The 13,055-nt window shown below is 39.6% G+C and overlaps 2 protein-coding genes across 2 annotated transcripts; both read right to left on the bottom strand.

The window, feature by feature from the left end:
• Positions 1 to 865: 865 nt before the first annotated feature.
• Positions 866 to 2,662, bottom strand: LOC119340666 (GDSL esterase/lipase At3g09930-like). Its single transcript, XM_037612588.1, has 5 exons — positions 2,556 to 2,662; positions 2,187 to 2,417; positions 1,694 to 1,983; positions 1,321 to 1,597; positions 866 to 1,222 (listed from the first exon to the last, which is right to left on the bottom strand). Exons 1-5 carry the CDS (start codon positions 2,608 to 2,610, stop codon positions 978 to 980), a joined length of 1,098 nt encoding a protein of 365 aa, XP_037468485.1. The 5' UTR covers positions 2,611 to 2,662; the 3' UTR covers positions 866 to 977.
• A 1,346-nt stretch (positions 2,663 to 4,008) lies between these two features.
• On the bottom strand, positions 4,009 to 12,573 carry LOC119335328. Its single transcript, XM_037607462.1, has 7 exons — positions 12,524 to 12,573; positions 9,264 to 9,362; positions 9,124 to 9,168; positions 6,104 to 6,202; positions 5,024 to 5,098; positions 4,414 to 4,576; positions 4,009 to 4,329 (listed from the first exon to the last, which is right to left on the bottom strand). The coding sequence occupies exons 2-6, from the start codon at positions 9,346 to 9,348 to the stop codon at positions 4,440 to 4,442; spliced, it is 441 nt and encodes a 146-aa protein (XP_037463359.1). The 5' UTR covers positions 9,349 to 9,362; positions 12,524 to 12,573; the 3' UTR covers positions 4,009 to 4,329; positions 4,414 to 4,439.
• Between the last annotated feature and the right edge of the window lie 482 nt (positions 12,574 to 13,055).

Raw genomic sequence — 13,055 nt, 5'->3', positions numbered from 1 at the left:
CAATTCCCTTTCTTTAGGATCCACCAACATATGTCAGACTAGCTTGAAGTGATCAATATTTCCTTCTTCCCAGGAAGCATCTGTCTCTCCCGTTAACTTGCTTCCCAATACTTGTAACAGCAAAGTAAAAGAAACCAAGCCCACGAATGTGAAATAAATATCTGCGGCATAAGACCTAGCTTGTTACAGACATGTGCTTGCCATTGGAATTGAAACAAATACCAACGCAAGGTTATCCCCAAGGACCCCAACACCGGCAGAGAGCCAGGTGGAGTTTCTCACATGCACGACCTGTGCGCTTTTAATTACAGGCTACTGTTCCGACAAGACATATGGGAACGACGACATAGACACAGCCTTGGCGAGCCGAGGCGTACATGGTGAATGGAGAACCTGAACAAAGACCTTAAAGAAGTGCCGAGAAAGCTGGACGAATGTCTGGTGTGCGAGTGCCAGTGTGCGTATTTGTCGTCTTTGCCACGTCGAAATGAGCTGGCTTGGAACCCATAATATTGTGTCAAACACCCGTGCTACCGCCATGCCCTGCAACGGCAAACCAACCATGCGCGAGGCAATGGAGGCAGCGCGGGGAAGAGCAGCACGAGATGCACCAGGTGGAGCGTTACCTCAATCGACTAAAACGCAGTCTTTGAGACCAAAGATCGCACATGCAATGCTATATATCTAATCTTGACACAAATAGAACCTATCACTCTATCAGCCAAGCACCTTCTTTGTTTGCTGCAACTCCCACGAGCTCCTCAAATAGATGCACGCTAGAATCTAGATTCACCATATATAATAGGACTACCTTTCTTAAAACATGAAGTCAACTAGACCAAAGTTCATGGAACACAAGGAAACAAAAACTCACAAGTTTCTTCCTAAATACGAATACTATCTATATAAAGCTAACCTAGCTAAAAGATATTGCACCAACAAGCAATGGATTGAGCTAAACCTAAACTACAAATGCATCATGGAACATAGTCCCGATCTAGGAACTCCCTCAAAGGTTCTTCTAGCGCCTCTGTAACAGCTTCCCACCCAGCAGTTGTCGGGTAAGACTCGTCCCAGTAGAACTTCTTGTCAGGATTCTTGCATAGGTCGTAGAGGCGCTCCCCTGAAGGGCTAACCTGTCCACAGTACCCCAGCTCGGTGGAAGCCTCGCAGCAAGGTGTCAGCTTGTGCTTGAAATTGTTTGACTGCTCCGACCCTTCACCTGCATACACATAGTTCCAACAGATGTTTAATAAAATGCATACATGTGAAATCTGATTTAATTAGCATCATGCGCGTGCAGACATATAAAGTACTTACCAGGGGCGTGATTGACGATGTCGGTGAAGGCAGTGTAGAGGTCCAGTATGTGGGCATTATTCTTGTTGCCCATTAGGTGTTCTATATTGATGTTGTGCACAGTTGCGGCATAGTTGGCCAGAAGGTCGCATGTCGTGTAGTTGCTCGAACTAGTCCGCAAAGGCGTGCAGCCAATGGGATGCATGTTGTTCACTAGTACCTTTCTCACACCTAGCCTCTGTAGCTTCCCCACGTTCTTCGCAATCTCGGTCGTCACATTCCCAATATAACTATCGATCTGCATGGAAGAGAAGTTACTTCGTAAGAATATGGGTATATAGTAATTGCGGACTGGTTAGTGTTTGTAAGTTTGAGTCTGCTAACTACTACTCACATCATCGAAGCTACTCAAGAAGGCATTCTCGACGTTGGCACCAGTGATGTAGTCATTGCCGGAGATGGAGACAAGAGCGACGGAGCTCTGAAGCTGTTGTCTTGAGATGACCCCGGCATTGAGTAGCCTCGTGAAAGCATTGACCTGTGTGGCAAGGGTCGGCACCTTCTTGTCCGGCACATCATAGACGCCAGCGCCGCCGAAAGCAAAGGTCATGCCAGATGGGTCGCAAGATAGATGTGGCGTGAGCCTGTACGATGGAGGGGCTTCACTGAGGCCCAAGATCCTTGCTGCAAGGGAAATAAATCAATAAATATGAAGGATTATTTTTAGTAGAACACATATAAGATTGTAAGGGTCGGAACTAAATTATCTAGAGCATTGATATGATGGATTATTTTGAATGATCTTAGATATAAGGTTGTACGTGCTCAAAAATAAATTCTCTATCTAGCTAGGTACTAGCATACCAGTATATATACTGAATACGTACCGATGAAGTCAGATTGAATCCAATAGTTGGAAAGGCGCCCAGTTGGAACAGGAGTCGCAGATCCACGGGAGTCGAGATAGGAGCCGTAGGGATAGCTCCATTGACGCCATGTGTTGGTCTCTGGGAGGTTGCCGTTGTCGACGAAGCCATCCCCGAAGACGAACATGCTGGACCATTGGTTCTTTGACCCCTGATCAGCCGAAGGTGTGCCTCGTGCCTCCACACGAGCCCCTGTCAGATAGATCAATCATGTCTCAGTGCATGCATGAAAAACTTGACGAGATCGAAGTATAACATGTATACTCGTAGAGCTAGTAACGAATATCTAAAAGCAAAAGCAAGGCTATAAGGAGTTTATGATGTGCATACCATCCTGTGCAAGGACGAGGAGGAGAAGGCAGAAGACGGTTGGCATGAGCTCCATGGTTACGAGGCCGGCGCCCGGCGCGGAAGCAGATGGCCGGGAGGCGGATGGGTATAGCTATGGAAGAGCTAGATGGTTGTGGCCGTGCATGAGCCTATAGCTATATTTATAGAAGATTCTTCTGATCGGTAGGTAGGTACGTATGGCACATGGACTCACTAATCCCACGTACGTACGCTTGTAGCTATGGAATGCATGCGTCAACGTGGAGACGAAGGCACGTCTTGGGACACCGATAGATACAAGAATCCTGTGTAGCAACCTTTAAACGACAGATAGATAGAATCGTCGTTTTGATCCTGGATCAAAGCTCTTGGTTGTAAGAGAGATGACAAATCGATACTTCCTTGAAATAACAGCTGCTAACCATCTTGGGATAGAATCATCCCCGTGTGTACACACCACATTTGAAGAAAAAATATCCAATTTGCAATAGATCCAGTGGACACCATAAAAAAATCATAAATCTGATAGGCATCAGATAAGTGTGGCAATGCGTCATTTAAAGAGTGCACAAACGGTGATCTGTAGTAGGTACAAAAACCTGGAGAAAACTCCAGCACATAAAGGGGAATAAAAGGAGGTAATATAAACATCTAACTTCTCCATGGTGAAACTTTTCTTAGTAAAGATTGTGTTTCAAGACAACCTGGTAAAAAATCCCACACTTTCACTCCTTACCATGCATGCTAAAACACTTTGAGAGAACGAACAGTTATTGCGAGGTACACACACTCAGATACTTATAATTAGTACAATCCCAAATGCAATATGACTTCTATATAAGAACAGAGTGCATGCATTTTGCTGTCGCTGCCGAGCAGGGCATTTTGGAGACCGAGCAGGCCTTAGTGTGTGATGTATATGTGCGTACCTGTAAAATTCAAAGATGTAATGTGTATGTGTATAAAATTTCAGGATGAAATCCCTTTAATTGCGAGCTGCACAAAATAAAAACACAGACTTTGAGGATGAACAATACACATGCAACCCTGATTTTCTTTTTGTGTAGCTCTCACTTTAGCCTATTTCGACCTGAAAATCTACAACATGTACATTATCTCTCTAGGTAAACGTGTACTTTTCAGAAGTTTTTGAAACTGAAAAGTATGAATGTTGAAGTTTTCAAATCAAGGCCTCCATGGAGCTCGGTCTCCGTTTGGCATATTTTCGCTACCAAAGGCACTTATCACCTAGACTGGCGAATCAAACTTACCTACATTTGTGCTGGCGAGCGCTCTTCCATGCTCATTCATGATGTCATGTTGGAGGTGAGGTTCACGGCTAGGGCAGGAGCTTTTCATATCGTCCTGGCCAGTGCCACGTGTGCTGCATGCGCTCATTTGTTCTAGCAAGCCTGGTTGCGCTCTGCGCGCACTTATTTGGAGCAACAACATATGGCAGAACACCTTTCATTCCTTAACATACATGGTAAAATACTTTAAGATAAATGTACAATGTTTGCGAGTTACACAATCTCAAATACTTATTAGTGCAACCCCAAATCCCAAATACAATATATGTGAACTCAATACACAAAACATAAATATGGACTAGGCGCATTGTGCAAATCTGTTGAGAGGCAATTACAAACCGCTACATGTAACAGATTCATATATTTCTCTTGGTTCCACTTACGTAGCGACTAAATTACAACCAATTTATCAGAGAGTACAATGAAGATCGGACGATTGAACTGCTACACGCATCATAGTTTGCCTGAGGAAAAAACAAGATTAATTTTAATCAGACAAAGTCTCTGAGGTGCAAAGTATGTACATAGATAGAGCAATAAATCATTACCATCCATAAGCAAGATACTATAGAGTTCACTTGTATTTTGTTCCTGCAGACTTCGGTTTTCCGGCACCATGACACTCCGCATGCCCCCTTTGACTGCTGCTTGTTGATGACTGCCCATTCCTATTGCTCGCTGATGATGATGGGGCATGACGTCTAGGTTGATCTGCATGCACGCAAGATCACAGGGAGATGACAAAAGAAACTTTAGCAAAATCATTTTGGACATGGAACGGAACCTAGATAAAAAAATGCAGAGCAGAAAATTAGGTGCCACGTAATGTACATATATATTCACTGCGGTCTAGTGTGATATCAGTTGATTAGTACTCCCTCTGTTGATGTATAGAAAGCCATTTAGTCTTTTCTTTTTTAAAATAAAGCTGTTTCAATGTTGATCAAGTTTACATGCAAAAATATCAACATATATTAATACCTAATCATTACATTTTGAATACTTATTTCATGATAGATCCAGTAAAATTGATTTGATAGTCTATGTTTATCTTTTAAACGAGATTAATTAAGTGATCTTGTATGCATAAGTGAAGCCGTGGAGTATTGTATACATAGGCAGACTCTATGCCTCTAAATCGAGTGACAAGTTACAAACCAGTAGAAGATGCCGGGCTTTGTTTCTCCTTCTCTGTTGTGGATAGTTTCCTTCCACTCGCAGGCATACCACTAGCTGCATGACATCAACTAGTTAATAAAAGAATATAGATGATAACTTTTATTCCCAGCAATCAAATCTCTGATACAGGGACAGGGCTTAATCCTTGCTCCATGGGTAATCAGAATTTACATAAGGTTAATGGTTAGTTCATGCGTCTGTGGGTTACTAAGCACGGATTCAAAAATAAATGACTCGCTATAGATGGTGTGCAGAAAATTATCTATTTTTAGTATGAGTATAAAAGTATTCATGTTTTTAAGATGAAAGATAGTATTACTAGATTTATCATGAAAAATATTTCAATAATACGAAGTTTTCGGCAACATACGCTCACTAAAGGTATTGATCAAATATTCATGTTCAAGACATGTCAATGTCAAGATATTATCTATTTACAGAGGCTGGATAGAATACACTCAAGTGATCCATCAAAGGAAGAGGTGATACTGATTAATTGGTTTTTCTGGTACAAGCACTGGGCCTAATCCTCTCTCCATGAAAAACCAGAAGATATATCTGTTAAATGGTTTGTATATACATGCATCCGTGGGTTAGTAACCACAGACTAAAAAATAAATGACTTGATAGATGGCATGAAGCAAAAAAATTCTATATCTTATTACTTGTATAAAAATATTTATATATCAGTAAGATGGAAAATATTTCAAATAATACAAAGTTTTCCAGCTCAAATAATCGTATACAAAGTTTTTCTGCAGCATAGGCCTACTAAACCAAATGATCTAGGATTCACCCTCAAGACGTGTCAATCTCAAAAATATTATCTCTTTATTAAAGCCAGATAGAATAGACTCAAGTTTTCCATGAAAGGAAGAGGTGGTACTAATTAATTAGTACCAGAAGATGCATGTTTAACGGCATTACGCGATGTCACTGGTGTAATGGGACTCATACTCATCGCCGCAAGTCAAATCAGATTACTTTCAGGTAATCGAATCCAAAATAATACATAACTTAACTCTGGCTATACTTGAGCCATCAGTGAGAGGTACTAACCCGTTGCAGCCCGTGCATTCAGGGCATCCTGTTGTCGAGTATTAGGTGTTGGCGAAGCCAAATGAATATTCATTGGAGTAACCGTCTTGCTATTGTCCCCTGCACGGCATATCGGACATATATAAATAAGTTAGAAAAGTAGCGTGCATGTAATATAGGAGTGCTATGATAATCATTACAACGCTAACCAACTGAGCCTTCACCGTTCTGTTGTTGTTGGAGGCCATAATGCCTAACTGTTTCTGAGCTAGGTTGAAAATATCGATTCTTATAGACGCATATGGAGCGCGCATTGTAAAAATTGCATCAACTCGACCGATCATGACATCTAATGCAAAATTACTACGGGTATAATAACTAAAATTTTAATTTCCACTAGTTGATTACATTGATGTTGGATTTTATGGACTCCTCTGAGTGAGTCCTAATGTCATTAAATGTTTAATTTGACCCATGATTTTTTTACTGGATCTACCTAGTCAATGGAATATGTGTTGAATGCATGCAATACGGAAATGGTTTTGGAAATTATTGGAAGTGCATTCAAATTAATGTTGTGTTCTCTGAACACGACAAGCAAGCCACATATAAAATATATTACTAGTCGCCAATGAAATAGTGCTCACATTTATGTGGTTATGATCAACTCCTCGACAGATATATATTTCAAACTACATTTATCAGTAGCTGAAATAAGGCACGAAAATGCACTAATAAATTTTACATTTATTTTCTCTTGCTAGAAACGGCAGAAAAGTACTGATAGTCTTCTAAACGTGTGAACAAGGTATCTGAAATAAGTTCTGGATCATGTGTAGTTTCCTTGGCCTTGCCACTCAAATTAGCACAAGTCTTTTGGGAGTTAATGTAGGAGATCTTTAGCTAGCTAGGTCCTAATATTCTACACGAAAACAGTCATGGGTATACATATGGTATAACTGTCATAGCGCAGCTTTTTTTGATTTGACTAGCTGATGTATATGTGTGCATATGGTACATGTTCCTTAGTCGTCGTTCCAAGTTGGAACAAAAGTTGTTTATTAGGGCATCGAGTCAAGCCATTTTTACTTTTAGAATTTGCATGATATATGTTCCTTATTACTAATTAGGAATTTTTTTGCTTGAATAATTTATTGGGCACATAGTTAATTAACCAGTACATTTCAATCTTAGTATATTTAACTAACAGGAGAAGCGTACAAACAACACCGTGTTGCCCCGAAAAACAGATTAGGGCATAATTGCCCCGGAAAACACCGTGTCATGAGCAATTAGCTATTCCAAAAGCTATATCAATAACAAAACTATTCTGCAGTGTGCATAAACTAAGGCATTTGTTTTGGTCCGACCATCTTGGAGCTTTGGACACCATCAACAGAAGAAACTTGCTTGACTCATTCTTAAAGTGAGCCTTTCCTTTTTTACTGAAGGACTATAGATCTATAAGAAGTTTAACGCACTGTGACGTACGTTCAGCGGGCCCTCAGGACACCCGAATAACCCGTAGAAGTCTCCATGTCTTCCACATCTCTTTTCCTGATCCTCTCTATCATCCATATTTTCTATCAAAAGTTATGGATAGGAGCTCGACACTAGGTTCTATTCATTTATTTTATATGAACAAATTCCGTTTATTTATAGGACTGATAGTCTATTTTACCCTGTAAACTTTATTCCTTAATATGGCATCCTCGATTTGAGCTTGTGCGGCTCGATTCACCGTCGAAGCCACCCTGGATCTACTTTGCTAAATCTAGTCCTTTTTAGTCCCACATGACAAAGTGCAGATATACTAATATATCCTACAAGTGTCATGGAGGCTCTTTCCTATGCACATACTTGGGCTTGACCTTGAGAATAACATTCCTAGGATTTATACCCCTGTTTCAAGGAGGGGAAAAGAGATTAGGTATGTGTTCCGATTATGGAGGAAGACTTCAAATTATTAATGTTTTTCTTTCATCTCTTCCAAACTTATGAGTTGTCTCAAATTATATAATGGCACCATGGAGGGGTTTGATAAATATACGACACACAATCTTTGGATGAGGAAGGATTCAAAGATGAAGAATACACCTTTGGCTACATTTAATATAGACTGCAGGGAAAAGATTAGGAAGGTGTTCAGTCATTAACCTGGAGGTTCGGAATTTCAAACATCAAGGATGGATTGCTAGTTGGAATCCAAATAAAAAAATCAAGCAGGAATTATGACGACATGTAGGTGTGGGCGTGATTTGAAACGGTCGAACAAATATATGACTAGTGATGGGTATGAATATGCGCCTAGTTAAGTTTTAACCAGAGGGGATAAAAATGATGGATCATGAACTTACAACCTTGCCCGTAAATATCATCTACTATGGTTGCTGGATCTATTTAGTTCTCACTGGGAATTGGATTAAGAAAGGGATTTTCCTTTTCCGCCTCAACCTTGGCCATTGAAGACTGGGTTGTTACCCGTATAAAAACAATGGCTAGGATGCTAGGTTGCCTAAGAATATATGAATTTCAAGTACTTTATACTAGAATGTTTGCGTCAAAGAGCTTCTTCTGAGAAGCGGTTGAAAATAACTACCACTTTCCCATGGTGCCACTCCCCTGCATGCGTTGATTGTTTTTGACGAGTTGGTGACAGCATGGTCGCGGAGTACGACTGTCTGGTTGCCTGTCACTTCCTCTTGGACCGTGTGTGATGTACCCCTCTTAGGGGTAATCAACCAGTGGTTATGAACTCAAACGATATGTCGGGAGAGTTTTTAGACATGAGTTAGGCCATGTGGTGAACTCAAAACCGTATGAAAAAAGCATTATTAAATTTATCATGAAAAATATTTCGAATAATACAATGTTTTTCTACGACATATGCCTACTAAAGCTCATGATCTATGATTCATGTTCAAGACGTGTCAAAGCCAAAATTATTATCTGTTTGTGAATGCCGGAAAAGAATAGACTCAAGTGATCCATGGAAGGAACATGTGGTACTAATTAGTCAGTACAAGAAGATGCTTGTTTACCGGCATTTCGTGATGCCAGTGGAGTAATGCGATTCGTACTCATCGCTGCATGGCCAATCATATTACTTTCAGGTAAACGAATAAAAATAACAAATAACTTAACTCTGGATATACTCGAGCCATTGGTGAGAGCTACTAACCCGTGGCAGAACGTGCATTCAGGGCATCTGGTTTTTGAGTATTAGTTGTTGGCAAAACCGAATGAATCTTCAGTGGAGTAACCATCTTGCTACTTGCCCCTGCACGGCATATCAGACATATATGAATAACTTAATAAAGTAGCGTGCATGTGATATGCGAGTGCTATCCTAATCATTGCAACGCTAGTCAGCTCACACTTCGCCGTTTTGTAGTTGTTGCAGGCCATAATTCTTTACCATTTGTGAGCTAGGTTGAAGTGTGATTACCAAATGCATCGGAAAAATCGATTCTAATAGAAGCAAGTGGAGCGGGCATTGTAAAAATTGCATCAGCTAGAACGATTGTGACGTCTAATGTGAAACTAGTACGTGTATAATAACTATAATTTCATTTTGCACTAATTAATTACAATCATGTCTGAGTGTATGGACTCCTTTGAGTGAGTGCTAATGTCATTGAATGTTTAATTTGACCCATGAGTTTTGCTTTGACTGGATCTACCTAGTCAATGAAATATGCGTGGAATGCACGCGGTCCAGAAGTGGTTTGGAAATTATTGGATGTGCATTCAAATTAATGTTGAGCTCTTTGATCACCACGTGGGAACCACATATAAAATATATTTCTAGTCGCAAACGAAATAGTGCCAACATGTATCTGGTTTTGATCAGCTCCTCCACAGACATATCTTTAGAACTATATTTATTAGTAGCTGAAATAAGGCTCAAAAATGTACTAATAAATTTTACATTCATTTTTGCTTGCTAGAAAATGGCACAAAATGTACTGATAGTCTTCTAAAGGTGTGAACTAGATATCCCGAAATAAATGTTGGATCATGTGTAGTTTCCTTGACCTTGGCATTCAAATTAGCACAAGTCTTTTGAGAGTTAATGTAGGAGATCTTTGGCTAGCTGGGTCCTAATATTCTACACGATAACAGCTATGGGTATCCATATGGTATAATTGTCATATCGCGGCTTTTCTTGATTTGACTAGCTGATGTATATGTGTGCATATAGTAGATGTTCCTTAGTCGTCGTTCCCAGTTGGAACAAATGTTAATTGATTAACTCAACGAGTCAAGCCATTTTTACTGGTAGAATTTGGATGATATATGTTCCTCATTACTAATATAGGATTTTTTTTTGCTTCAATAATTTATTGGGAACATAGCTAATTAACCAGTACAATACAATCTTACTATGATTAATTAAGTAAGAGTATAAGCATACAAACAACACAGTGTTGCCCCGTAAAACAAATTATGGCATAATTATCATGTATTATAGCGCACATCATGATCGATTAGCTATTCCAAAAGCTATATCAACAACAGAACTGTTCTGCAACGTGCATAAACTAAGGCATTTGGTTTGGTCCGACCATCTTGGAGTTTTGGACACTATCAACGGTAGAAACTTGATTAATTCATTATTAAAGAGAGCCTTACTTTTTTACTTAAGAAGTATATTTGTATAAGAAGTTAAACGCATTGTGGCACATGTTCATTGGGCCCTCGGGTTTGACACCATAACCCATAGGAGGCTCCGTGACTTGTGTGTCTCTTATCCTCATCCTATCTATCATCCGTATTTTCTATCAGAAGTTATGAATAGGTGCTCGACAGTAGGTTCCATTTATTTATTTTATATGAACAAATTTCGTTTATTCATAGGACCATAGTCTATTTGACCCTATAAAATTTAGTACTTAATATGGAATCCTTGATGTGAGTTTGAGGGTCTCGATTCCACCGTCGAAGACACCGTGCATCCAGATTTGCTAAATACACTCATTTTTAGTGCAAACTAGTGTTTCACGGAACGAATTGCAGATATACTAATATATCCTACAAGTGACATGGAGGCTCTATCCGATTCACATGCTTGGGCTTGACGTTGAGCATAACATGCCTAGGACTTATACCCTTGATTCAAGGAAGGGAAAAGAGATTAGGTATGTGTTCTTATTGTGGAGTGAGACTTCAAATTATCATTGTTTTTCTTTCATCTCTTCCAAACTTATTAGTTGTCTCAAATTATAAAATGGCCCCACGATGGGGTTTGATAAATATACGATACATAATGTTTGGATGAGGAAGGATTAAAAGAAGAAGAATACATCTTTGGCTACATTTAATATAGAGTGCAGGGAAAAGATTAGGCGGGTCTTGGGTCATTCACCTGAAAGTTTGGAATTTCAAACATCAAGGATGGATTGCTAGTGGGAATTCAAATAGAAAACCAAGCAGGAATTATAACGATGTGTGGGTGTGGGCGTGATTTGAAACGGTCAAACGAAGATATAACTAGTGATGGGTATGCAAATGCTCCTAGTTAAGTTTTATCCTGAAGCGATATGAAATGATGAATCATGAATTGAGAACCTTTCCCTTAAATATCTTGTATTGTGGTTGCAGGATCCATTTAGTTTTCAGTGGGATTTGGATTAACAAAGGGAGTTTCCTTTTTTTCAGCCTTGGCCATTGAAGACTGGGCTTTTATCCCTATAAAATCGATGGCTAGGATGCTAGGTGGCCTAAGCATATATGAGTATCAAGTACTTCCTATTATAATGTTTGTGTCAAAGAGCCTCTTCTGAGAAGCGATTGAAAATAACTACCACTTTCCATTGGTGCCACCGGAATGCATGTGTTGATTGTTTCTGTCGAGTTGGTGACAACATGGTATTGGACTACAACTGTTTGGCTGGTTGTCACTTCCTCTTGGACCGTGTGTGATGTTCCCCTCATATGGGTAATCAACCAGTGGTTATGAACTCAAAACCATATGTGGGGAGGGTTTTTAGGCATGAGTTAGAGCATGTGATGAACTCAAAACCATTTGTGATGGACCCAAAACTAGATTAAAAAAGCATCATTAGATTTATCATCAAAAAATATTTCAAATAGCACAGAGTTTTGCAGCTCAAAAAAAACATATACAATGTTTCTCTGCAGCATATGCCTACTAAAGCTAATGATCTAGGATTCATGTTCAAGACGTGTCAATGCCAAAAATATTATCTATTTACGAAGGCTCGATAGCATAGACTCAACTGATCCATGAACGGAAGAGGTGGTACTAATTAGTCAGTACAAGAAGATGCATTTTCACGGCGTTATGCGATGACAGCAGCATAACAACATTCGTACTCATCGTCTCATATCAAATCAGTTTACATTCAGGTATTCGAATACAAAATAATAAATAACTTAACTCTGGATATACTCGAGCCATCGGTGAGAGGTACTAACCCGCGGCAGCCCTTGCATTCCGGGCATCATGTTGTCGAGTATTAGGTGCTGGTGAAGCCGAATGAATCTTCTGTGGAGTAACCATCTTGCTACTGCCCCCTGCACGGCAAATCAGACATATATAAATAAGTTAGTAAAGTAGTGTGCATGTGATATAGGAGTGATATGCTAGTCATGACAACGCTAACCAGCTTACCCTTCGATGTTTTGTTGTTGTTGGAGGCCATAATGCTTAACCGTTTGGGAGCTAGGGTTAAGTATGATTGCCAAATGCATCGGAAAAATTGATTCTTATAGATGCATATGGAGCGGGCATTATAAAGGTCACATCAACTAGAACGATCATGACATCTAATGCAAAACTAGTACGTCTATAATAACTACAACTTTAATTTAAACTAGTTGATTATATTGATGTGGGAGTGTATGGACCCCTTTGAGTGAATGCTAATGTCATTGAATGTTTAATTTGACCTATGAGTTTTGCTTTGACTGGATCTACCTAGTAAATGGAATATGTGTGGAATGCACA

This window comes from Triticum dicoccoides, chromosome 7B (assembly GCF_002162155.2).
Source record: "Triticum dicoccoides isolate Atlit2015 ecotype Zavitan chromosome 7B, WEW_v2.0, whole genome shotgun sequence".
Taxonomy (NCBI): domain Eukaryota; kingdom Viridiplantae; phylum Streptophyta; class Magnoliopsida; order Poales; family Poaceae; genus Triticum; species Triticum dicoccoides.
Note: the sequence above shows the minus strand (reverse complement) of the source record. Positions and strands in the feature narration are given on the sequence as shown.